Below are 27,053 nucleotides of genomic sequence, written 5' to 3'. Positions count from 1 at the left end.
TTGTTTTCCCCCTTGACCTTATTTCGTTATTTTTCAGGAAACAAAAACTCAATGCCTTAGACTTGCAACGAAAGGTAAGAAATGCTCTTTTCTTTTGTATGAGTAAGACACCTTGCAGGCTCCATTTTGAATAAATGAATGTGGCATTTTGGTTTCAGTTACAGTCCCCCCTTTTCAGTGTCCATAGACCTCCCCCCCCTCCTGGATTGAAAACTCTTACAGTATATTCTACTGTGGAGCCTCCCTTTATTCTCTGTCAGCGAGCCAAGAGGATCGGAATGCCAGTGGGATCTGGGTTTAGACGGCATTAAGAAGAGCTTATTTGGAGGCATTTGCACTGTAATGCACCTTGTTCTGTTGCACAGCCTGTGCCTTTCATACACGGAAGTTGATAGCACCTAATGTCCAGGGTTTCTAGACACAGAAGCTTCACCCCTCATCCCTGTTCTGCCTTTTTAGTTATATTTCAGAATGATTAGGATGAGAAATGGTCTGCTGCTGTTTAAAAAAAAAAAAAAAAAAAAAAAAAAAAAAAAAAACTTTACTCTGACATCCTATAAAAGTTAATTTTTTATTTTCCTTTGTCTTTCAAGGTTATACAAATTAATCCATCCTGTTATGTGTCACCAGATTTGACCATACACCGTGACAGTAATTGTGTGTTGAAGAGCCTGGTTTTGCCCCATTTGCTAAATAAAGACCTGTAGCAGAAATAGTACCAGGTTCATCACATGAGATATGAGCAAATAATCATATTTGCACAGCTAGTGAAGATGCAGTGGTACAGTGGGTAAAGCTGGTGCATCATTGCTGTTTTGTGGGTGTGGAGTTCAACTTAGTCTAAAGGTGTGCAGAGTTTGCATGTTTCTTTTCATGTTTACACCCCACTGGCAAACTACTTCATTCACTCCTTGCAATGGAAACCACATGAGTCACCACTGTGACTCAGACTCAACTTGATGGCACTTCTGTACATCCATGCACTGATAATCGCACTTTATATTGTTAATTTAGAGCTGATTTTGCTTGTCATACTTATGTTTGCGTGGCTATAATGACACTTTTGCTGCTTAATTCACTTTTTTCCTGTTTTGTTATCAATTGTTTAAATTTAAAATGACAGGCAGTATCTTCCAAGCTTATAAAGTGCTAGGAACTTATTAGATAATCCAGTGTTCTGAAAGTCCTCTTTTAAACACGGTCATCAGAAGACCACTGACACATTTAGAATGCTAAAAACAACATGCGCTGTGTTATGCCAAAATATTTTTTCATATCTGTTCACATTGTAGAGCTGAGAAGGCTAAATTCCATGTTTAAACCCTAAATGATAATTCTTTTCTGTCCATCGATCGTATGCATCTGCGTTTGTCAGGATAACACTGAACAGCTGGACTAGCAAAAGGTAGATAAAATAACGGTTTGGGTTAATTCCTCCAATTGCTGCCATTTGTAATGGAACAGTTCAAGGTTCAGTCATACCATTTGCAGAACTCATTAAGGTACAGATTTTTGCATGGAATGGGAAGTGCATTGTTTGTCTTCCATGTCAAACCACTTTAGCAACACAGACCTTGTGTGTCGAAAGGGGTGTGACAGCAATTAACTTGTTATGCTAAGAAAAATGGGTTATGTTCAGAATTTACATCCCTGCTGCAGTTCTATTTAGTCTTTTCTAAGACAGTGAAATTGTGATCCAGTACTATCGATCGTTGTTAGTGGCTGTAACCTGGATGCCATGCCTTTGGGCAGTAAATAAGTATAAAATGTAGTGCTCTTTCCTTACTGGCTCCTGCACTCATATCGGCCTGGGTCTTTGTTTGGAGACGTATCGTCTGAACTGAGACATATAGTTACTACCCTCAAATGCCAGCTCACTTCAGACAAATGTAGTTAATTGATTGTGGTATTGTCACCGTTTCACTGTGCTGTTGTTTTTAACTGTGTTCATTTATGTTTTTCTTTTTAAAAATTGCCTAGATGTTGTCAGGGTAAATCTGAATGTATTTGATACAGGCTCTGCAGCATGCTGTTAGGAATGAAAATAGATTTTCATTTTAAGCGGGGGAATTTTATCTCCAAATGGATGTAATCCAATTTCATTTGAATTCCTTCCAGTATTTTTTCATGAATTTATCTCATAAGCAGTGACAGTAACATAAGTATTCTTGAAGCGAGATGAGGATTATGTCGAAACCAATGCTTTAAAACAGTTGAAACAGGTCTGGAGAATTGATTAATAACCTTTTTAACTGCAGTGTCAGATTGTATTGTAGAACCAGTTTCTTAAAAAGGTTATTGCTTTTAATGTTGCTCCGAAAACAAGATTTTGCTGGTAGCGTCTGAAATTCCATCTTGCCTTGCTGTGGCAAATGGTATTTTAACGTTTGTTTCTCTTCATAATTGATTGTTCAGGTTTAATGGAATCTGTGTAATTTTTACATTTTTTTTAGTTATGCATATGTATAATGGGCAGACTACATATATTACTTAAAATTCATTAATAGTAACAACTGATTTTCCTTACATCCATGTATGCATGTTTAAATAAGAGGTTAGTTTGTATTAGTTTCTTTTAAAGTTATGGATTTGGGGGGTGCTCATCAAAAGTTATAATGGCTTTGTGAAAGCACTACTGATCAGTTAATCCTAATCAGTCATAAAGGGTTGTTTTATTATGCAAAGTAATTTTAGAGATATTTTAAAGTAGATTTTTAAATGTTTTGAAGTATATATTATTCCTGCCACTGTCCTGTAGCACTGGAGATGCTCACTGTATGGATGTCATGCCATGAGGGATGCACTCACGTGATATGGCTGCACTTCTTGCGCTCTACATACGGGGAGGAGACGGAAGTGAGCAGCTGGTCTGCCATGCTGGGCATGGGGCTTCTAGCACCCTATGGGTCAGGCCTTCGAAATGGGCTCCGCCGGCGACAGCCTGCTCTGGCTTTATTCTAAGTATAGAATACAACATAAGACTCTAGGCTTGTTTCCTTCACCGGTTTAAGGAAACATGACGGCCCCTTTGGGTTGATTCTCATGATGAGATGCTGTTTGAAGAATACACGTTTTTATTACGAAGTGCCATTTGATTGATACTAAACAAGCAGTCTCCTAAACAGAAAAACAATCAATCAGTTCTCTTAGCTTTTGCAAAATAGAATTTATTTCATGTTAAAAAAAAAGTTTCTGCAACACTGAGACATATTATTGTTCAGCCTGAGATGTTCGTAGTTTGTACATGGTCAGTCAACATCAGTTTATGACGAGTGTGTGCCACCAGGCTTGACCAGAGGCTAGAAAAGCTATCAGACCCCAGTCTTGGCCCTAATGTGGCACGTTACCCATATGCTGGATGCAGACTCATGTTTAAGGTTCATGGAAGGTCGTACAATGACCCTAATGTGCAGGACATCCTGAATGCAATTGTTGTTGGGCTGAATGTTGCTTGTTGTTCAACAAGCAACATGCTGGAAGCGGGGTGTGGTAGAAGCACATTAAGGGATGGGGTGAAGGCTGTCTTGTTGGCCTTGTGCCCTGGGCTGGTGATTTAGTGGAAGACAAAATGGAGTGGGTACATTAGGGCAGCTTTGCATGCTGTGGTGCAGATGCTAGTTTTGTTATTGTTGTTGTTCTTCTTCATGTTGTCTCCCATACAGAAGTAGGCCATTTCACAGATCCTGAGGAATAATGGCTTGAGTGCAGGCTGAAGATGGCTTTACCACAGCTTAAAAGTTTTGAGCTGCCAGGTCAGCATGTGTCTTTGCTCATAAAAGCTCCCATTTTTACAACCAGGACTATAAACTGCACTAATCTCTTCTGCTGGGGAGCTAAGATGTATTTATCATTTGGATCTGAAAATGGTGTCTAAATGGATACACATGAGGGGTAAACATACCCCCACCCCCCCCACTAATTTTTCCCCTGAATTCAGATATAGCCCCTTTGGAGTGTAAAATTTTGCAATAAAGTTTAGGTCAGTTCCAAGCTAAAATATAAGCCAATATTGTTCCCTGGAAGGATTATAGGTTGAGCATTGAGTTAGATGCCTTTGCCCATGTGACACTTCCCCCTTTAAAAAAAATAGCAGTAAAGCTGAGCGTTGAGAATGACATCGAGAACAAGGGATTATAACTCACTTGTAGAAAGTGCTTTTGTATTAGAAAGGGATTATTGTGATTGATATAAGAATAATTCCTCCAAAGAAAGGCATGTAGTATTGCATTCTGTTCTTTGTCTGGCAGCCATTAGGCAGGAGGGTATAATTTATCAGATGAGTTTATCTTAACTCCTTCTTTATTTCCATATTCTTTTTATTCTGCTCAGTTATTTTTGTCTACTGTGGTTTGTTTTGTGCTAATTTTGTACAAACAAAACCAGGCTGCAGACTTGCATGTTGTGGTCAGCAGCTCAGGAGACACACAATTGACTTTAGCATTGTGGAAAATGCAATACTGAAGACGAGAAGTTGTGATGTCGATACAGTCTGCAGCTGATCTTGTTACGTTCGATTTGCTCTGTGCTCATCAGCTGAGTTCTCCTGTTGTAGAAGCTCACAAGTATGAGGTCATTGAATTAGTAGCTGGGTGGCAGAAAAGGACCCAACTTTTGCAAAGGTCTTTCTAGTGTGGGTTGGTGGTTATTCCGCAGTGTCTCCATGTTAAGGTCTTTGCCCCCTTTCGGGTCACGCTTTGCTAGAAACCATTTGTGGAATGAATCGGTTGTGTCATGATAGTTCATTATTCATTTTTGGAAAGTGGCTACACTATAACAATGCTCAAATCTCGTGTGATGAACCTGGTAATATTTACATTTATTCATTTAGCTGATGCTTTTCTCCAAAGGGACTTACAGTGTTGAGGTTACAATTATTTACCCGTTTATACAGCTGGGTAATTTTACTAGAGCAATTTAGGGTAAGTACCTTGCTCAAGGACACTACAGCCAGAGGTGAGGCTCAAACCTGCAACCTTTTGGGTCCAAAGGCGGTAGCTCTAACCACTACACCATCAGCTGTCCGTTAGAAGTATGGTGGAAGGATCCTTCAACAAGGTATTTCCATTAACATCTACAGTTCTTTTTTGAACCTGGGACCTCTTTATCTGCAGTCACATGCTCTTCCACTGAGCTACACCCTCTGAATATATCTGCTATAAGTCTTTATATACTGGTGGTCCCCGATTTACTCTGGTTCCACTTACTATTTTTTTTTACTTTATGATGGTGAGCTGACAATAGACATTCAGTAGAAACCGTATTTCGAATTTAGATCCTCCCCAGGCAAGCAATATGTGGAGTGATACTCTTGTGATGCTGGGCAGCGGCAGCGATCTGCATCTCCCAGTCTGTCAGGCAGAGGTGTGCATTAGGTGTATTTAATGCATTTTCAACTTACGATATTTTCAACTTCCGATGGGTTTTGTGGAACCTAACCCCATTGTAAGTCTGGGACCACCTGTAGTAAACAGAGGCAAAAGCAGGTTCCTTTAAGTTTTCAGTAGGATGCATTTCTGCCTGGAGGACAAAAAAAAAATCCTTGATAAATTAGTAATTATAAATATTTTTCTGATCAGTTTGACTAAAAGTGGACTTTTCCTCAGGTTGGTAGAATCAGATTCAAAAGCAGTTTGTCTAGAATACATTTTGGCTCTTAAAGCTGGTTGGTTTCTGTAACTAATCAGATGGAGAACATTTAGGCAAGTCTGCCTGGTGTCCCCTACCTGGGATTTTGACATGCATTTTTTGGGCTAGAACTCGAGGTCATTAACATGTTGTGGGCCTTTCCCAGGAGCAACAGAGGAACCGGAGGTGATCCCAGACCCTGCCAAACAGACTGACCGGGTGGTGAAGATCGCAGGCATCAGTGCTGGGGTTCTAGTCTTCATCCTGTTGGTCCTTGTTGCAATCTTGTTGGTCAAGAAGAGGTGAGTCTTCATCCCAGCCTTCACCTTCAACCCCACCCCCAGCCTTGTTGAGAAGTATCTGAAATGGCCAAAGGCAGGTCATGTACACCTTACACTCCATTCCAGTCATGCTTTTGGTGTTCCAGTAATTTGTAGTAGAGCCTGGATAATGCAAAATTGATCTGAATCTAAAAATGTGACAACTGTACAGCACTGGACCATATTTTGAAACATGACAAAGGAGAAATGGGGAATTTTTTTTTTTTTTTTTTTTTTTTTTTTGCGGGGAGGGACTTAATTTTCATGTGAAAAGCAAAGTCTGTGTGTACTATAGAGGTTTTTGTTGGTGAATGTGTGGGTGACAAAAGACTTGAAACACCAAGAAAGGACAAAGTGGGAGGGAGGTTACAGGCATTTGTGCCACAGTACTGCCTCAACGATGTTAACATGGTTTACTTTGTGTCACTGTAAATAGACATGCACAAATGGTTACGGGGAAGAGCCTGTGAACACATCAGAACTGTTTTTGTATATTGTGATTGGCTTAGGCGTGTAGTAGAAGAGGAAAGAGTACCATACAAAATAAAGCAGCTTCGTAAGAGACAGTTACAAGCGTGGTTTCTCAGCATGGAAAGAGTAGGGGCTGTCCCGGATGATGATGATGATTGCAACCTGAGAAATGCAGTTACCCCCTCCTCTTTATTGGAAACGGAAAGTGAAGAGTTGAAAAGATGTGGGAATTGTGGGTTCAGCTGTTAACCCTTTGGACTTTACAGAAGGGATGCACTGTATCAGCTTGTATGTTTGTAGCATGTAGTATAGTGGGCAAAGTTGCTGCCTTTGGACTCAAAGTTAGCAGGTTCCGATCTGACATCTAGCTGTAGTACCTTTGTGCAAGGTACTTGCCCTAAATTACTCCACTAAAATTACCCTTTATAAATAATTAAATATTGTGTAGCTTAACATTGCAAGTTGCTTTGGAGAAAAGCATCAGCTAAATGAATAAATGTTATGGTAGCACTGCTGAAATGATACGGTCAGAATGTAAAATAACATTGAATCAACATGTTCACTGCTATTTATCTCAGTGTGACTTGAGCTGATATTATAATTGTTGCTGATCTTAAAAAAAATCTTAATTTCTTAAAAGGCCCATGCCCAAGTAGTTATTCTTGCACAAATGTGTCCAAACAGAGTAAATGGTTTGTTTTGAATAATGATTCAGTATCTTATAAAAAAAAAACAATTTACAAGTGAATTGTTTTTAAGCAGAAAAGATTTTTCTTATTTCTGCTGTTTAGACGGTATCTAGTATTGTTGATACTGTTGTTGACTGTGGAAGAACTGTGAAGGAATAAAAGCTCTGCAACGCTTTTGCTCATTCATCTTTACATAGCCAGCAGCACCCTCTCGAGGACACTTAAAGAAATGATTTTCTTTAATACTTTATTTTTTTTACTGTATTTTTATTTAGTTTTTAGTAACTATATAAATATTCTGACTATGCAGTACATTTGCTAGGCAAACATATTTGTAGACAAATATTTCCTAGTTCAGCATCTTCACAAAATTTTCTAATTTTAAAGGCTCGATTGCATGTTGAATGTAGCTGTGTTAAACTTTGAAATGCCAGGTGGTGGGACACTGCTGTGATTCAATTTTTTAAAGACTCTCCCTAAACAAAGGGGCACATATGACTCACAATGAGACTGTTATAATAGAAGCACCTAAAGTTTGAAGAACCCAGCGAAAACTTAAAATGTTTTCTGTGTACAAGAAACCAGACTCATACGGAGGAGAGATGTGATATCTGCTTCCAGCTCAGTGTATAAGGAATTACTTGTCAGGGTGAAAAGGAAAGAGGGCTGGGTAGGTGGAAAATACTAGAAAGCAAATATTCGGCATCTGCTCTTGACTGCGTTTGAAGACCACGACGCTGATGCAGGGACTGCAAAGCTGTGACTTTGACTACTGATGAGGGAGAAGTTTAAAATGAATCTTAATTGGCAGAACAGTCTCTGTGCCTTTTTGAATGTTCTGCCAATTAAGGATAATTTAAAACTACCTCTGCTCATTTAATGCTATCTCTCTCTTAATTTCCCTGCTATTTGTGCATAACCTTTCTACTCTCACTAAATTGAACCCTGCCAACCTGTCATCACCAGCATGTTGTTTTGTTTTGCTTCCTTTTGTTTAACAGTATTTCTTGCTTTTCCACCCTTTTCTCTTCCTATTCTCTATGCATCCTGTGGGTTTTCAGTCTGGTCAAATTGGTCCAAGTTTGCTTTCTGGAGATAAGATAGAGAAGGTCAGGATGGATGCCAGAAAAATGTGTGAGATGAAAGTGTTTTTTATACAGGCTTGACGTGGGTTGGCTGGCAATCCAATTTCTTCTGAGAAAACATAAGCAGCTTTTGTGCATAAGCACAAGTGTTCAATTTTTGAAAATAACATTTTAGAAATTTATTTTGAAGGCTACATTTCACAATTGAATAAAGGGAAATACTAGATATAGTATATGGCTTCTTTCCCTTGGAATGAACAAAATATGGTGTAATTCAGCTGGTTGAATTAGGGTACCAAACCCTCTACCTCTGTGGGAAATCTTGAGATTCAGCCAGGTATAAAATTGTGTTTAGAGTGTAGAAGAAATTTTCTCTCTCACATAAGTTTTGTGACTTGATCATAATTTATAGTTTACATTTAAAAAGATTTTCCTTTGTAGCTTTCTTTTTTTAAAAAAGTAGGGGGAAATGGAATTAATTGCAGTGTTTTCTTCTTAAAATGTGGACTGTTTCCAGGGATGTGGAATGAGGGAAGAGGAATGTATTTATGACCAGTAGGGGGTGTTTGGTGATAATGAGTCGTAATCCACTAATCCTTTTGGAATGGATTTAAAAAATCGGCTCTTAATTGAATTCTGAAATATGACTAGTACACAAGTGAGCTTTTTTCTAAAATTTTACAGCAGATGTATATCGTTCCTGAGTAATAAAACCAAAATAATAATTTGGTTTTGATGTTGGTTCCAGTATTAGTCTAGAAGTGACTAATTAGTCCTGCATGATCTTTTTTATTCATCAGTCACCATTGATAATTTTGCTACGTCATTGTTTAATTGAACTGAAAATATGATGTTGTAGCTCTGTTTGGTTTGTATTTAATGTAGTTTGAATATTTTTATATAGCTGCATTCCATATTTTGGTGATTAATTGCTTTGATGCATGGCTGAAATGTGAGTTTGTCAATGCAAATATGTGTGCATTGCTATATTGCAATCAGGCATCGGACCATTAAAGCATGGTTCCTCACTATCTGTCTCATTTCTCATATCTGGAACCTTACTGGAAAGCTCTGTATTTGTTCATATATGCATTAATAATATCTCTTTACAAACTGCATTTTAATCACCTTACTGAAAGATACTGCATCTTTAAAATGTTGGTTTATCTGTTTTCCAGGTATTAAACGGTTAATCTTATTTGTTGTATCTTCTTTTCTGCAAAGTCATGCAACATACTCCTTTTATTATTCTGTAATAGATAGAGGGGCTGGTTACCCTTTAATTGAAATAGAAACTGCATTTGTGAAAGATTTATAACTAACAGTATTTTACGGAAAGGTTTTCTTTACACTATAGAACACACTTTGTAATGCATGATATTGGAGAAATAGCAGTTAAAATTTGTCACGTGGGAGGAAGACAATTGCATGCTATCTTCTGCACCAATTTTCAGTAGTCTCAGCTGCACGCTATTTAAGAAACAAGGAATGCATGTGAATTGAAATGCAAATTAAAAAAAAAAAACATTGAAAGAAGTTTGTTTTCTGCTTTTGTTGAAAGGAGTGCTTCGCTTTTTTTTCCATTCACCAATTTTCTCTGGTTTGCTTCCTAGGAGGAGTTACTATTCTTACTCGTATTACCTGTAAGTAAAACACACGATGAGTGCACTTCCCCTTGGTAGCCTTGCAGCCTTGTGTTTTAAAGATGCAGTATCCTTTTTTCAACTGAAAACGCCTGTCGCTCTGAGCAGTTGCATTGTCATTGACCAGCCCCCACGCTCCCAGCACGCCCCCAGCTATAAGCAAAGCGGTGTTACTTGAAAAAAGAATGCTGCATTTGTGTCTTTTATTATATTTGTCTGCATGCGCATGTATGTTAGTGGACCATTTACTCATTCATCCATTTACGGTAGTACACCACCTAGATAATGGGAAAGGAAAAAAGACTGACAAAAAGTGACGTGGCCTACTGGAGGGCCTTGGTGATCTTCTGTTTGTCTCATCCTCAGTTTTTATGGGTGACTTTTAAACTTGTTTTGCTGTGTCATCTTCTTGTTGTTGTCTTTTCTTACTAATTCTTTTCTACACTTCCCCAGACTCCTGTCTTCACATTGTGCTTGATTAATAGTTATGTAGACATTGCTTTATTTTCATTTTAGTTTCCACTTACCCCCCATTCTCTCCCCTCCTCCAGTTTGATGTTACTGTTTGGATATTTAGAGGTTCTGCATTTGGGCTAATATTTGATGTCTCCTTATGATTTTTTTGGGGGGTCTTGCCACATATTGTTCACATCAGCAGTTCTTATTCTCACGTGAAGAAATGAGCTTCCTTTTACTTCATTTGCAGTTTTGGGGAAATTTCAGTCCCATATAAATCATCACTCATTAGGGACTCCTAAAAATTGTATTCCATTGTCTCATGTTAACGAAAGTAGTTGGTTCAACGATCAGTATAACTCCTTATGACAAGAACACGTTACAAGTACTACAGATGCTGATAACCCCCTTATCTTTGCTGTTTTAACTTGTGATATGTAAATTCATTTGTTTCCATGAAACAGAAACTACTGAAACCCAACTATTAGAAAAGTAACCCATCAAACACCAGGAATATATGAAACCCCACTGACTTCTGCCGTAAGAAGTCATTAAAAGAACATTGTCAGTCTCTGATGTAAATAACAAAGCAGTTCATGCCCATTTGCGGTTCATTTAAATGTCCTGATAGGTGGAAATTGCCTGTATCCAGTAGATAATTGCTTTTGTAATATCATGGCATGAAATGACACAGTCGAGCTATGTCCTCCTGTGGAACATCCATCTGTCTCCTTTTGTCATTGGCAAGAGGCAAGGCGCGCGACGTGTTTGACCATTCATTTCACCTCCGTCGTCTGTCAGTGCTACTCCAGTGGTTTCACCCGACAACTAGATTTTCACAAGATAAATTACAGCACTTTGCCTTGGTTACGTACGTAATGGGTTGAGATTACAATCCTGCTAAAAATGGTTCTAATGGCCTCTATTTAATGTTGCAGAGAACGAGCAGGGGAACAGGGCAGGTTAGTTATTTTATATTCATGAATCTTTTGGCATTATCTTAAATGAAGTTTAACCAGGATAGCTTGCATCCTGAATTCACTGGGTACGACGTCGCCTGTCTTGGGCATGCTGTTAAGACATTACTTTATGCATCCCTGGGTTTAAATGCTGGGCAGTGGGCTCTTGAGACTGGAGACAATAGAAGGTGTTTCAAGGACATATATTGAGACGACTTAAAATGGGCTGAACAAGAAAAGATTTGCTTCTACGAGTGATCCAGTTTAACCCATTGACATTTATGGCTAACGAAATATGCGGGTTGGCAGCGTATCAAGTCTCATGTCAAAAGCAGGTTATTTAGGTGGAGAGCATTCCTTTCGGTTCTGTCACTGAAAAGGTGTGCGTCAGTGGGAAATGTGGTGGCATCAGATCAGCGCTGTGTGGTCTCGTTTCTTTTCTGTCAAAATCTCTCCTTTTATGTGTCTCACTATACGAGGTTTTGGCAGTACTTTACTCACCACTCAGTCAATATTGATTAAATGTCTCATGAATTAGTAATTGCCTTTAATTAAACGTTATGTGAAAAGGAGATGCAATGTTGGTCTCTGTCATGGCAGCAAGCAGTCTCCTGAATATCTATTTTTGGCTTACTCTTACTTAATTGTTAAAATAAAGGGGTTTCTACATTAATATGTTAAAAACTACATGTCCAATCCTGCAGGAAACTTGCAAAGAAGCGCAAAGATGCTATTGGAAACACACGGCAGGAGATGACCCATATGGTGAACGCCATGGACCGCAGCTACGCCGATCAGAGCACCCTCCATAATGAGGATCCCATGTCTGTCACCTTCATGGACTCGCACAACTTCAACAACAGGTGTAAGTATGGCCCAGAGAGAACACCCGAAACCCGAGCCCTGTGAGAAAGTACGCTAGCTAAAAAGCCTTTTGGCGTCACGGTTTATAAAACTCTAACCCCATAGAAATAGGCCCCAAGCAGATATTTCCGTTTAACGTTTTGCTTAGTGGCAGCTCAAATCTTTTCTGTTCAAGTAAGAATTTATTAGGGTAAGCATTAGAATACTGTGCTGTCCTTACTGCACTGCCTGTCTCCTGTTTCACTTACGAATCAAACTTATTAAAGGAGATGGGAACGACTAAGGAAACAGGTGTTTTTGGTTAGAAATGTTTTAGTTACTGATCTTGATAATTTTTGCTTTACTAACATGTATAACTAAAGAGTAAGCTCTTTCGAAAATGCACGTGATTATTTCTCATTACCCCTTAAATGTTATTGTAACTCCTTTGTTCAGCTGTTGTTTTGCACCACTTTTCTTTGGAACTGGTACTTGGGGTTATGTTATTAGTAAACTGCTATGAGACTTAAAGCTCAGCACTCCCACACAAAGCACAGTTGATGCAGAGCTCCATCCAGGGCCTTTTTTAAAGGCCAACAAGAGATCTTTTTTTTTTCCAGTGTTCGTTATATTTAAACTTACTGTCATCAAGTAATGGTTATAAGGAACTAGTGGCAGCTGACATTTTTTGGATTTCTTTAACCCTGAATAACAACTTGTAGCTTTGACACAAATATCAGCATTTTGAATAATATACATTTTTCAGTATTTCTGTTGTGTTGTGGATTTTTCCAATGAAAGAAAATTATATGTTTTAGTTGTAATGGGTGATTGGCCTCCCCCTTGTTCGTAGTGTTTTTGTTCTGTAAATATGACCTGATATTAAAAATGATCATACTAAAATACTGTTGCACAATCTCGGAAGACATTTTTGTAACATTCATGACATTACTATATGTTAGTGTAGACTTCATTTGGTAATTTGTATGGGTATATATTTCTTAACATGTGATTAGTGCTTAACTTCTAGGTGTTTACCCATGTCTATGGTGATATGTGTCAGCAGTGGTTAGTTAAGAAGTGGAAAATGAGATTTCCTTACAAGCTTCCTTTCCCCTGCAGTGCCCAATGATCCACTTGTGCCAACCGCAGTTCTAGGTGAGGACCTGGTCCTTTGCCATGCCCCCCCCCCCATCAGCTAATCTTTTCTAGCATGTCTTGCTATTCCATTCATGTTGTATTTCATTACGTCAGTGTTGGGCCTCAGGGTACATCGACCTTTCAGTCCTGGGAACAGTGAACAGGCAGCTGCTGTGAGAAAATAAGTTTTATTTATTTATTTTTTTAAAATATGCTACTTCCCTTGTTGGTCCAGCCTCTACTGAGATAACACCAATAATTCATAGTCATAATAATTCAACATAGGTGAATTACATTTTCAAAGGAAGATTCCTCCTGAGGGTCTTAGGCTCACAGGAGGTTTTATACTTCCACAGTTAAGACTAATGAGTCACACCTTGGAACATTCCGGTCTCCATATTACAACACCTCGGGGGAGAAAAGCCCAGACCACATCTTTCTTGAAACTGAGGGCAGCTAATTCAGTGTGAACAGTCAATGGTGCACATTACATTCATTGCACCTTGCCATTGGGTGAGGAATAAGCACCATGCGAAGAACTGTTCTGCTGGTGTTGAACACGTGCTGACTGAATTTTGTTACACTGCAGTTGTGAGTCTGTGGAGGCTAGAAATGTTAGTTTCAATTCTTCTATGTAAGTCTGTGGAGATTCAGCTGACGTTCTGAGCAGGGAAACCCAGCTGTCATTTAGCAGTACATTTTTGCAGCTTTCCAAGCCCAGCCTTCTCTATAATTATGCCATATATTTTTCCTGAAGTCTTAATTTGTGAATGTTTCAATGTTTAATGCCAGCATTTAGATGATCATGTAGTTTCAGGGTGGTGTAGTTTGTCATGCTGCCAACATGCTTATGCTGTGATATACACCGTTCATGTCATGTTTGTAAGTACTCTCTAAAGTAGTTTTTTTCTTCTCATGCTGCCTTGGTTTCAAAGTGCCAATAACTGGTAAGTCTAAGGTGATTATTTTGCCTGGTGATAATGACTTAAACCTCGACAACGTTGTGCAGTCAAAATGGCCACTCATTTTGGCTTACAAATTCCTTTTGTTATGCTCTTTGGTTTATTATATGTTCAGCGTGGTATTTTCTTTAATCTTAAGCAGATTTACATTTCACTTGTGACCGTTTGTGGCTTGTGTGTGTGTATACATGCATGCGAGCAAGTGTGTGTGTCTGTGTGTGCGTGAAGGCCTTGCTCACTCTAGCAGTAAATTTCAAGGCACTTATCACTGCAGTTACCTCCACTTAAAAAGCAAGCTGATGCTGCCCTCCAGCCCCCGTAGCTGATATACTGTTTGTGAGTGGTCATCACTCAGGACTTGGCCAAGCACAGAGAAAGCAGAGCACATAGCTCAGTAAGCAATGTCATCGCAACAGTGAGGGCTACAAATGGTGTGGGGAAGTATAAATCTGACTGACAGTCTGGGATCACCTCAGTGCACTTGCCACTCTGTGATCCAGCCTCTTAAATGCCACCATGCTTTGGTAAATGACATCTTTGAGAGGAGATGTTAAATGGAAACACACAGTTTTTCCATTCACATTGTTTCCTTCTCATCATCATGAGGGCTTGGGTCATGTGCCAGCAGGAAGACTAACCCTTTAATTCCTGCACCGTTATGTCCCTTATGCACCAGTCGAAGTTAAAATTTCTTAATTGAGCCAGGTGTTGAGTGACAATGTAAAATGTTATTGGCACAGAGTTTGGAGGCTGTTCAAACTGTTTTTATTTAATTTATTGTTGTATGAAGTTCTCAGTTTAACAGAATGCCAAAACAAAATGTCCAAAAAAGATTTTTAGCTTTTTTAGTTTAAGACTTGGTTCTGCCAGATACTTGGACAATTTGAGGTGATGTAAGTGCCGAGATCACGTACAAATTATTGCCTGAATGTGGGTGCAGTGTTCAATGTTTCAACAACGGCTGGGAACGATGGGAAAGAGTGAGACTTAAAAAATATACACTTATTTGGTATAGGTATTGCAGTCACATGGTTGTCTTTGCACCCTGATGTGTCCATCACTTTTCCCCTCCAACAGATGAGAATCACACAGCAGCGGCTGAGTCGAGTCGCCTACTTGACGTACCACGTTACCACTGTGAGGGGACCGAGTCGCCCTACCAAACAGGCCAGCTGCATCCGGCCATTCGTGTGGCTGACCTTCTGCAGCATATCAACCTCATGAAAACGTCCGACAGCTATGGCTTCAAGGAGGAGTATGAGGTCAGCCCAGCTGATACTTGTATGCAAGGAAAACAGTAACCATTGTATTTTATACTATTTGTTTAATTTCTTGTTGGAAGAAAACTAATAGAACTTGCAGCAAAAAAAAAGATACCTTATTATTATACCTTATAGAATCTCTTTTGATAGTTGAAATCCTGACAAGCTCCAGCTATTGCAGTAAAGACTGAGCCCGTATGTATGATGTGAGTACAATAGGCCTGAAACTACATAACAGAGGTGTCTGCAGAGTGAAAAGTGCGAGTGACTTGAATGAGTGACCTCCGTTTGTGAGCTTATCTTTCTGCTCACGTCCAATACCCCCCTGAAACGCCCCCATGACTTCATGATGGCTGTGAGAAGCCAGTCCTGCTCTGCAGCTGCAGATGTACAGCACCTTGATGTGCACCTTGTGTCACATGATGTCACTTCCTATTGGGGTGTGGGTTACAGAGACAATGTAGTCTTTCCTTGCTTGGCGGGATGAGCGACCACAGCCCCTTCTGATGAGTGTTTTCTGTAAGCAAATATTTACTGCAACATTGTACAGCCCTTTGTCGACCACTATGATAGGAACCCGATGTTTTTTGTTCTGTCCATATAGTAAGCATGTATTAATACCTTCATCTGATCTTCCATATTAAATCAAAACAATACTATAAAACTATTCTTCTTGGCAAATAGATGTAGTTTTCAGTGTGCTGACAATCAAAAACAGATTTGCATTCACCTAAGTTGCGTTTGTAGCCATTATGAAACCTTATTATTAATTACTGTATATTTTCTTGAGAAAAATGGGGTCCCTATAGATAGGTGCTTTTGGATTTTTTTTTTCTTTTTTTTTTTTTTTTTTTTTCTGAAGGTTACAGATGGTCACAACCAAGTGCACATGGTGTAGGTGTAAGAAATCACATACCTCCATATGTGGCTTTGATCGCTAATCATTGCACTGGGTCTAACACTTGCTGCAACAGCATCTGAATACCATCTGTATCAGTTGCTCAACCCTGAGTTGTCATGAGGTGTAGGTTGGACATATGAAGCGTGAAGCAGTGACAATTATTCCTCACACATTCTTGACAATGGAGAAACTTTTTCAGAGCTCAAGGCTGTGTTAGCCTGCACTCCTTACCAGATGTTGTCTTTTTACCTAAGCGTTGCAATTATGGTGTTATGAAAGATGTTTTCACTGCAGTATGAAAGTCCCCCTTGCAGTATGGCTTTTGAGGAGCTTAATTTTTTCCTTCCAGAGTTTCTTCGAGGGCCAGTCTGCTTCATGGGATGTGGCAAAAAAGGAACAGAACCGAACAAAAAATCGATATGGAAATATTATTGCTTGTAAGTGTCACATCATCGCGCACCAAAACAGTGATGCACATCTGTAAAGAAGGAAAGCAGATTTTGGTGGTAGTTCTTGGGAAATGAATTAAAATCCATATAGACCTTTCTAATTTCCAGTATTTTCAACTATAAGAAATAATGGTACGCTAACACTTTGTCTTATGAGGCCTCATTACAATTTTTTGGAGAAACATTTTTCCAGTTAATTTTAATTACATTTTCTTCAACATTCTATTTTAGAAAATTTGTTGTGGAGCAAAAACTGACCTCTATTGCCATGGCTTGCTGTTAGCTGGCAGCAAAACACACTGCTGATGGCCATTTTTATTGGATTAATTGGTCCACAGCATTGAATGGAAAGTTGTGGATATAATTTTCAGTAATTTTAAGTTTTAATTTTAATTTAGTCTGAAGTAAATAAAATAATAAAATGTTATATTGCCATGTGTACTGGCTTCATGTCTGGGGTGTAATCTGCCATATGCCCTGTTTCTGCCATTCAGCAGACAACCGTGACCCTTAGGTGGACAAGTGGTTACTGGTAATGGTTGAATGGGATTGTGAGTTGTTTCAATTTCTTGTAGCTTTGTGTAAGGGTTTTGTAGGGAATGAGCATACATACATACATGTAAGTAGCTCTATAGGCACGCTCATACAAACTTACAAATGATGGTGTTAATCAGTAAGTCAATGGGCAAATTTTTGAACGTCCCTTTTGCAGATGATCATTCTAGAGTGATTCTGCAACCAATGGAAGACGATCCCTCATCCGACTACATCAATGCCAACTACATCGATGTAAGTGACCACAGCAGGGATCTTGGCTGATGCATTAGAAACATCTCTCCTCTCCTGTGTGAGGCCTTCTTTGCATGCCTTTGTCAACAATATGAATACAGCTTTCTTTTTATTTTCTTCCTTGTTCAAAGTGCCTGTTCTCACTGACATTGTTGTGCTTTCTTTCACTCTGCCTTTGATTTGGGCTGTAGATATGGCTGTACAGGGATGTAAGTATTACTGTAGGGATCCCTCCACACCTCACGTTTACAGTTACTTTTGCCTTGGTTCTCTACTAACATCTGCATGAAGCTGCATGAGATGTTTCCTGTTTTTTTTTTGTTTATTCCATTCTACAGTTCATATGCTTAATTTCAGTTTCATCATGAACATCGGTGGTCTGTTTCGTTTATTTTAAAAATGATTGCTTTCTTTGAAAGGATGGTGAGCTATGTGTCTTGTTCCTCCCTGCTGTGTGTTCCCAGTCAGAGGTGTATAACATTCCTAAAGCCTGGTTTAATGTTTAATATAATTACTAATGTGATCATCTAAACAATGCAACAGTTTCCCTGCCTCATATTCAGTAACTTAGTCTGTCCAGAGTCTTGTAATGATAGGTCATCAGTACCTGTTATTTTAAGTTTATTGTGACTGGCATTGTTTCATGGATTTCGTAAAGAGGCTTATTCTTCTTGTTAATGGAAAAAGTTTTTGAGTTTGAACACCATGCTCAGTGTTACAAAAGTTGGGATTATAATGTACTTATCTGTGTTTAAAATTGTTCCCATTAAGACAGAGGATACAGTGTTATCTCATGGTTTGCTCATGATCGCAAAATATTAAACAATAATGGATAAATTCTGTGTTTGTATGTTCCTATGTACTTATCTGAAATTGCCGCTTTCTGTATTGTGACTGTTGCTTTCACTGAAGCACAGTGGCCAGTGTGACTGCAGTTACACCCTTTAGACAAACAAGGCTATAGAATAAAGCAAACAAACTGCTTTTTGTTTCTGCTGCCTCTGTCATCAAGTACCTGTTTCTCATTAAGTCATAACTGTAGTATTTCCTCGCAGGTGTCTAAGCCTTTTACTTTGTACCAGTCTTCGTTCAGTTTTGTTCCTGTATTGTGCCGAAAGCTGTGGTCTTGGTTGATTGATTGTTTATTTTTTGTTATTTTTAGGGTTATCAAAGGCCAAGTCATTACATTGCTACCCAAGGTGAGTAGAAATGGTGGTTAACACAGAACCGCACTTCAGCAATGACAACTGTGTCAGACGTAGAAAAAACATAGAAAAAAATTTTTGTTTAATCTGCATAAAAACATGTTTTCCTTTCTTAGAAGTAACATGTCTGAAATATTTGAAAAAGAACTAACAGTGATGTGTGCACACAGGGCCAGTCCATGAGACTGTTTATGACTTCTGGAGAATGATCTGGCAAGAGCAGTCGGCATGCATCGTCATGGTCACCAACCTAGTTGAAGTTGGAAGGGTATGCCAGCTGTTTTTTTCTCAAATAAGTAAATTTTTAAATGCCATTTCCACTGGCCATCTATCAAAGTCATGTGATCTCTTGGTTACTGTGCTCACATTTGAGTATGGTGTCTTACAGCAAGCATGTTTCCTTTGGATGAAAGGAAGTTTTTAAAAAAAACATCAGTTTTCTGAACCAAAACAACTGTTTAGTAAATTTTTGAGGTTCTTACAATACCTGTACCTTGAATGAAACCTGTGTAACTGGATTTTTTTTTGCCTCATTCTGTCTGTTGTACAGGTGAAGTGTTACAAGTACTGGCCAGATGATGCTGAGGTTTATGGAGATTTTAAAGTAACATTTGTAGAAGTGGAGCCACTTGCAGAATATGTTGTCAGAACATTCACACTAGAAAGGGTGAGAACTAAAAATCCTTTTCCCCAGCCCCCGTCCCAGTGGTACCTTCTCCTCTCACCTCTAGTTCTCTTTCGCATAGTTCCTTCCGCTGGTGGTCCCCTCAGTGTGGTTCTTTCAGATAGAACTGTGGTTCAGATACCCAGACACTCACATGTTTTGTTCCCTTGGTAGCTGCCAAAATAACAAAACTGAGAGGCTAGTTGTTCCCTCTGCTGTGTAACTCTTTCCCACTCATGTCTCACTGTAGAGGTGCACAATGTTTTCTTCCTGCCTCATTTAACAGTGCTATGCTTTTTCTACTCTCCAGAGAGGCTTTAATGAGCTCCGGGAGGTGAAGCAGTTTCACTTCACAGGCTGGCCTGATCATGGCGTGCCCTATCATGCCACGGGCCTCCTATCTTTCATCCGTCGTGTCAAGATGTCCAACCCACCCAGTGCAGGTCCCATCGTGGTCCACTGCAGGTATCCACTGAACTTTTATGTACCTCTAAGGAGCCTGTCTTAAGAGTTCTACTGCATGGTCCTTCCTATAGGTTGCACGTCTGGTGATTTCTTTCTCCTTTACTGGGGGACCACTTTGACCTGTGTTTCAGCACAGAAGGAAAAGTATAATACAGTGGGCAAAAATTACTGAATCACCCAGATGTTCATGAACTGAACATTTAGTTCAGTGGCTTCATAAACCGTACAATATGTTCAGCTTCTTACTTCTAGCCAATGGCCAGTTCCCTCTCAACTTTAGCGCAGAAGTGTGAGAACATATGAGTTTGTATGCATCTTGTTTTTTTTTTTCTTTGTCCTTTTATCACTCTGATTCCCAGAGATGAGTGCTAAAATTGACAGCTGCCTCATTCTGCATCAGAATCCCTCACAGGATGTGGTGAGGTTAATTGTCTATACAGTTATTTGTCTGCTCGGGCTGTTTCTCTGCCAGGTTTGAACATGGTTGAACAGAGTTGCTCTCTCTCGCTCTCTCTCACTCTCTCTTGCTCCCTCTCTTTTCCGCCCCCCACTCCCTGGCCAGTGCTGGAGCTGGCCGGACAGGTTGTTACATTGTGATCGACATCATGCTGGACATGGCGGAACGGGAAGGGGTGGTGGACATCTATAACTGCGTGAAGGCCTTGCGCTCACGGCGCATCAACATGGTTCAGACTGAGGTAGCTACTTCTTCCTCATCCTCTTGTCATGTTGACCACTCCTGGGATCTGTCATATTTACTGCTAGTGAGGTATAATTGTGTTTCAACCATGGAACACTGTCCGCCATCCACTCTTTCAGGAGCAGTACATCTTTATCCATGATGCCATCCTGGAGGCCTGCCTTTGCGGCGAGACAGCCATTCCAGTCTGTGAGTTTAAAGCAGCCTATTATGAGATGATCAGGATAGACTCGCAGAGCAACTCCTCACATCTGAAGGATGAATTTCAGGTGAAAAAAACCGTGGCATTGTGTGTGATGTACATATCTCTTGTATCTTTCAACTGTGTGTCTTGACCATGTTCTCCTTTACGTCCCCTCCTCCGCTCTCTAGACCCTGAACTCAGTGACACCCCAGCCACAACCCGAGGACTGCAGTATCGCTCTTCTCCCCAGAAACCATGAGAAGAACCGCTTCATGGACATGTTGCCTCCAGACCGCTGCCTGCCCTTCCTCATCACCATCGATGGGGAGAGCAGCAATTACATCAATGCTGCGCTTATGGACGTAAGTGTCCTCCCCCAAAACCTGACCTCAGAGTGGTGTGGGGCCTGAGAACGTTGTGTTTCTTCAATGTAGAAACAGAAGCTAGAGACAAATCCAGGTCTACATTTTGTCTTTGTTGTTTGGAGAATATAGATCTAACATTTAATATTGTACAGTCTTTTTAAAATATAACTTTTTTTTTTTCATTTATATTTTGGCTATCATTAAATTACATAGGATGAGTAGAGCCTAAACTCTGTATCAGGTGACTTTTTAAGTAAAATGCACGTCAGTATTTTTTTTCATTCATGTTTTCAGTTTTAATAAACACATGTAAATGCTAGATAAATTCTTCAAGATGGCTATTGATGTAAGTCTAAATTATATTCAAACAAATTATTTTGGACTCTGAAATGAAAGTCCAAAGAAATTACAGTAAGGGCAGAGGTAAGTCTTTCTATTCTTCCATACTGGTATCTTATATGCCTTTTTGTTACTGCGTAGAAGTCATAAAACATTGTAAAGCACTTCCGTAAAACACACAACTGAGGTAGCTTTTTTTTATCATTATTCTCATTTATTGATATTAATAAGAGAAGGATTTGAACCAGTGTAGAAGGTTTAACTCACTGTTTGTGTCAGTGGGGGTACATATGATGTGCAGAAAGGTTCACTCAGCTGCCACAAACTGTCATTTCTTTGTTTGCCAAAGATTCACACTGTTCCAGGAACAGTTTAGCATGAGCACTGTGGTGTCCAGCCCACATGCTGCCTTTCAAGCAAGTTCTAAACTGTTATTTGTTGCCTCTGTTTTGTTTTATGGTCTGTACCTACTGCCAGCACATAAATGAAAGTGCTGCCATGCTAATGGGAAGTCTTACCTTGCTCTTTCGCACAGAGGGGTCCTAATTTTTTCCAATCAAAGTGTGTCTTTAATTGTTCCCCATCACTTTTTTGGTACTTTGTGACAGCATGCAAACATCCCCCACCCCCCCCTTCCATGAAAGGCAGCATATGGTCCTGGACCCCAGGAGATCCTTTTACTTTGCACAGATTCAAAGTGTACACAAAGACAAGTTTATTGCAAGTTGTGATTTCTTTTTTTTAAAATTTGGAGGGTAATGTTAAATAACTTCTTCATACGCTTTACAAACTCTTGGACTTTTTCTAATCAAGCCGTCAGAAGAATACCAGGTAATTTCTGAATTTTTATATCTCAGTGAATAATGCTTTTTTATTAAACTGGATTTGTTTCATGGCTTAAGTCATATGTCAGCAAAATTCATCTTATGTATAGAAAAGACTGCTACAGCATGCAAAAAACTGGATGCCCTGGTTTGATATAAATGTAGTAACCAGAAGTAATTTCATTTAGGCTTTCCCTGAGGTTCTCCAATGCAGTTTTCAGCATGGTCATATTGTTCACACATAATCCATCATGAGAGGATATACCCTTATTTCTGTCTTGAGATGTTTTGGAAGCCATGTGTTGTTGGAAATGCATATGGGTGGGTTGTCTTGCAAAAGCCTCTGCTGAGTCTGGTCTTCTGTTACTCTTCTTCATCCATGCCCTCATCCTCCCCAAACCCTGCAGAGCTACAGGCAACCAGCTGCTTTCATTGTCACTCAGCACCCACTGCCCAACACTATCAAGGACTTCTGGAGGCTGGTGTATGACTATGGCTGCACGTCACTCGTCATGCTCAATGAGATAGACCTAGCCCAGGTCAGCAAGCTACCCCATACCGACCAGCCAGTCAACATTTCTGTCCAGTTAAACCTTTCATTTTAATTTTGTCAGTTTCTGGCATTTCCAGCTTAGTTTCCACCTGAAGTCACATGTCTTGGCCCAGATTTTTTTCAGGAATCTGATGCAAATTTGGATTAATTACATGTTAATGTGGATTTTGGCTTCCTTAGGGCTGTCCTCAGTACTGGCCTGAAGAAGGAATGCTCCGATATGGTCCTGTCCAAGTTGAATGTATGTCTTGCTCCATGGATTGTGACGTTATTAGTCGACTCTTCAGAATATGTAACCTAACCAGAGTGAGTATCATTAATCTGTTCTGCTCTTGAGTATTCTTAAAATGGTTCTTTGAAAGTACAGCAATGTCACTGAAAAGTTGTTATATCCCTGAGACTTTTAAGTCTGCTTAGAGAATAGTTTTTGATTAAACAGACTGAATGGCATCTAAATGGAAATGGATGCATTCTGTTTTTTTTTTTTTTTTTCCTCCTTCCCTCCCTTTCTTTCTTTCTTATTGCAGCCCCAGGAGGGATACTTGATGGTGAGGCAGTTCCAGTATCTGGGTTGGGCAGGCCACAGAGAAGTGCCAGCATCCAAGCGCTCCTTCCTGAAACTCATCCTACAAGTGGACAAATGGCAGGAAGAATGCGAGGAAGGAGAAGGTCGCACTGTTATCCACTGTCTGTGAGTGTGTGGCCTTATCTCTTAATCTCTTTGACACCTACACACATGCACAACGTCCTACCTTTTAACCGAAAGGATGTAAATGGGCACATGCTTCAGTCACAAAGACAGAAGTTCACCAGTAGAGATTTTTTTTTTTTTCGGGGGGGGACAGGTGATATAGTTGTTAAAGACTAAGAGGTGGCAGCTTCAAATCCTCCTGCTGTATTACCCTTGAGCAAAGTACTTACCCTAAATTGCTCTGGTAAAAATTACCCAGCTTTATAAATGGGGAAAGCATTGTAAGTAGGTTAACATTGTTGCTATGGAGAAAAGTGTCAGCTGAATGAATAAATGTAAATGCACCAGCTAGCATGCGAGCGTGCATACACACACACTCTCAGATGTGACCTGACATACATTGCACTGTTCTACTGCTGTAGGAATGGAGGAGGACGTAGCGGAGTGTTCTGTGCTATTAGCATCGTGTGTGAGATGATTAAACGGCAGAATGTGGTGGATGTGTTCCACGCAGTGAAGAGTCTACGTAACAGCAAGCCCAACATGGTGGAAAGTCCAGTAAGTGTGAGGGGTTTCCTTTACCCCAACAGTCCTGTTTGAGCATAATTGCAAAGAATACACATGGAGAAACACAAAGAGAAGTTCTAAGTTCATTTTCCAATGCATAGTTGTAAAAGCATGTTGCTTTTGTCACTGCTGTGAGGTGGCACAACCTTTTTGAAATTGCTTTGTGAAAGCCTTGATACAAATATGTTCATCATGCAAACCCATTTTGGCACGCAGTTCTCTGGACCCACCCATGTGACACTGGGTGGGTGCTCTGCTCGCTGTTACTGAAAGTATTGTAGATTGGAAGCTTAAACATTTCCGGTAGCTGTATGATTTATTTATACATATTCATTGATGAACTTTTGTGCCTTTGTTTGAAGAGCCTTTGACTGATGGGTTTTGAAGTATATGACATTTTTGAACATGGCTGAACAAAGGATGATGATTTATTTTTATTACAAAGCCTGAAAGGTTCCATACATGTTGTTTTTTTTTTCTAGACAAATTTGACTTTTCTACTTGAGTGCAGTATCTGTAGACATATGTCTCACATCTTTACCATTGGACTTTAATCTAATTCTATAGAGTAAATATTCTATAGATTTAGAAAGTACTTTCTGTTCTTAAGCGTTGTCAAAAATAGCAGAGACAAAAATTTGAGTCCTGAGACACTGAAGTCAGTAACCGTGCCATAAAAATTTCAAAGGAAATGTTTGCAAACATGAGAAACCCCACACCACATCCTTTGTATAATATGCACTGCCGTACAATTCACTACGGTTGTGCAATATTCCTAGTACACATTGCTGAAGTTTAGGTTTACTGCTCTATTACAAAAAAAGGCTATTTTTTAACCTCAGAAATGACTATATGTATACTTTTTTCTAATACTCATGTCTGTAACTGACTGTACTGATATTTGCCCTTCTGTTTGTCTTCAGGAGCAGTACCGCTTTTGCTATGATGTTGCTTTGGAGTACATTGAATCTTCTTAACCGGGACGAAGCATTCCAGGACTTTCTGGGGACCCACAGCATTTTGCTAAGGCTTAAAGCTTGGCAATATCCACTTTTTATGAACAGCTAATTTAGCTGATATGAGGGGAAAAAAAAAAAAACATATATATTGTTAATGTACTGGGGGTATGATGTGAGTGGTTTGTAAACGTCTCCATTGCATTGCTCAGTGCCACACGATCAAGTGCTGGCTGTAGGCCATGTTTGCTTCAATGTCCTTTTACATATATATTTTTCAAATGTGCAGCCATTGTAAAGAGTAACACTAATGCAGAGGTATTGCATGCTGAAATGTTTTCTATATTAGCATTACTGTCAAGAAAATGTGTAGACAAGTCAATCACAAATGTGAAAGAAAAAAATTTGCTGTTTAAAAATATGAAGTGCTGCGGTGTAACACAGGCTTTGTAATGTTTGTATTGTGCACTGATGGCTGACTATTCACTTTTTTGTAGCAAATATACAGTATATCATAAGCCAAAGACTTTTTGTGTAAATATGTCTATATCGATAAAGCACATTGTATTTATTGTTTACCTGCATTCCTTTTTGAAGGTTAAAGAAACAATCGTTTTCATTTTATTCTAACTCTGAATTTTACCTTCAAACATTTTATGTAGTATTCTATTTTTTTTTTTTTTTTTTTTTTAAAGTTTTATTAATTTTTCAGTAGTAGGTTTGTCAAGTTTTAACCTCTATGTTCATAAAGTGGTTTTTGTAAATGCTTGTGTAATAAACCATTGCTGGCAGGATTTCAGAAGGTCAAGAGTTGATGAAATTAGTTACTTTTTATTGAAATTTCAAGGGCAAAGATTTCAGGCAGACACACTGGTATTTTGCCAAACAAAAACATTTTATAAAAGGTATAGAAAACAGTATTAGCTATAGGTTGTCAAGCTTGAGACCAGCTCACAGAATCAAATGTTTAAGCAACCAAGCATGACAAAGATAAGTAGAAACTATAAAAATGGGAAACATGGAATTTATTGTGCAGTTTGGTTGTGTTTATTTTATGTCAGTTACTGTCAGCTTTTTGGCTGTTAAAAACATTTTGAATAAAAAAAAAAAAAATGAAGTGCAGCCTTGGATTATTGTTCATATTTCATGTTTTGGTCACCTTTCTTAAGAGATGCTGGCAAGGTCTGTGTGTCATTGTGACAATTTTACACCTGGTGTTTTATTCTGGAAAAATGTTTTGCATAACTTGCTTCTGAAGACTAATGTACTTATTAAGAGGTATTTATTATGATGTCTGTGTTCACTTCCTCAGGCAGTTACTAATGAATTATGAAAGAATATGGTGCTGTCAGGAAGAGACAAAAAGAAGAGATCGCTGTTCCTTTGACAAAGGCACTCAGCCCTTATTTCCTCAGTAGAGTGTAGAGCTGTCAGTTGGTCCCAGGAAGGTTCCTGCTGTTGAACCTTTCAAAAATGTAATGCACCTTCTTGAATGGATGATATTGTGATGTACCTCACATAAATGTATCTGCTAACTAGGAAAAAAGACGACCACGGTTTTGCTTATAAGCATGCTCAAATGCAGATATAGTAGAAAAGCTTTCTGATGTACTGCCATTCATTGCCTGCTTTCTGTCTTACGGTTTGTACATTTACTTTTTAAACAGGAAAATGCCATAGGTTTTGCATAGTTTTTCCACTTAAACCCTTTCTCTATCCATTTACACTCACCTTATATCACACCAACCTAAACAACATTATATCAATTAGTTATTTTTTCTTCTGAACTATTGCAAAAGAAAATCAAAAAACAAAAAGTCTACCCTCTTAATGCAAGCTGCTTAGTGAAGTGTTGTGGTTGCTGAGCTGTGTTGGGTTTCCGGAGGCAGTGAGAGAGAGACACTGAGGGTGAGCAAGTTCCTGCAGCCTGACTTCGGAGGCCAGAT

General features: G+C 39.2%; 1 protein-coding gene across 4 annotated transcripts in view; it reads left to right on the top strand.

Annotated features, from left to right (window-relative positions):
* The window catches only part of ptprk (protein tyrosine phosphatase receptor type K), a 119,413-nt gene extending 94,177 nt beyond the window's left edge, over positions 1–25,236 (top strand). The window contains exons 13-32 of one of the 4 annotated variants that reach the window (XM_018742468.2): positions 38–74; positions 5,792–5,927; positions 9,804–9,833; positions 11,953–12,113; positions 13,214–13,249; positions 15,271–15,455; positions 16,706–16,793; positions 17,518–17,594; positions 18,757–18,793; positions 18,970–19,067; positions 19,350–19,466; positions 19,774–19,928; positions 20,491–20,626; positions 20,748–20,897; positions 21,001–21,174; positions 22,748–22,879; positions 23,074–23,199; positions 23,421–23,584; positions 24,007–24,142; positions 25,075–25,236. In XM_018742468.2, coding sequence (XP_018597984.1) covers positions 38–74; positions 5,792–5,927; positions 9,804–9,833; positions 11,953–12,113; positions 13,214–13,249; positions 15,271–15,455; positions 16,706–16,793; positions 17,518–17,594; positions 18,757–18,793; positions 18,970–19,067; positions 19,350–19,466; positions 19,774–19,928; positions 20,491–20,626; positions 20,748–20,897; positions 21,001–21,174; positions 22,748–22,879; positions 23,074–23,199; positions 23,421–23,584; positions 24,007–24,142; positions 25,075–25,128 — 2,229 coding nt within the window. In that variant the 3' untranslated portion in view covers positions 25,129–25,236. The remainder of the gene's footprint in view (positions 1–37; positions 75–5,791; positions 5,928–9,803; positions 9,834–11,952; positions 12,114–13,213; positions 13,250–15,270; positions 15,456–16,705; positions 16,794–17,517; positions 17,595–18,756; positions 18,794–18,969; positions 19,068–19,349; positions 19,467–19,773; positions 19,929–20,490; positions 20,627–20,747; positions 20,898–21,000; positions 21,175–22,747; positions 22,880–23,073; positions 23,200–23,420; positions 23,585–24,006; positions 24,143–25,074) is intronic. The other 3 variants (XM_018742469.2, XM_018742470.2, XM_018742471.2) reach the window with 3 other exon arrangements.
* The last annotated feature ends 1,817 nt before the right edge of the window (positions 25,237–27,053 follow it).

Source organism: Scleropages formosus, chromosome 1 (assembly GCF_900964775.1).
Source record: "Scleropages formosus chromosome 1, fSclFor1.1, whole genome shotgun sequence".
Taxonomy (NCBI): Eukaryota; Metazoa; Chordata; class Actinopteri; order Osteoglossiformes; family Osteoglossidae; genus Scleropages; species Scleropages formosus.
The sequence above is the reverse complement of the archived record's forward strand: the minus strand, read 5'-3'. Positions and strand labels throughout refer to the sequence as shown.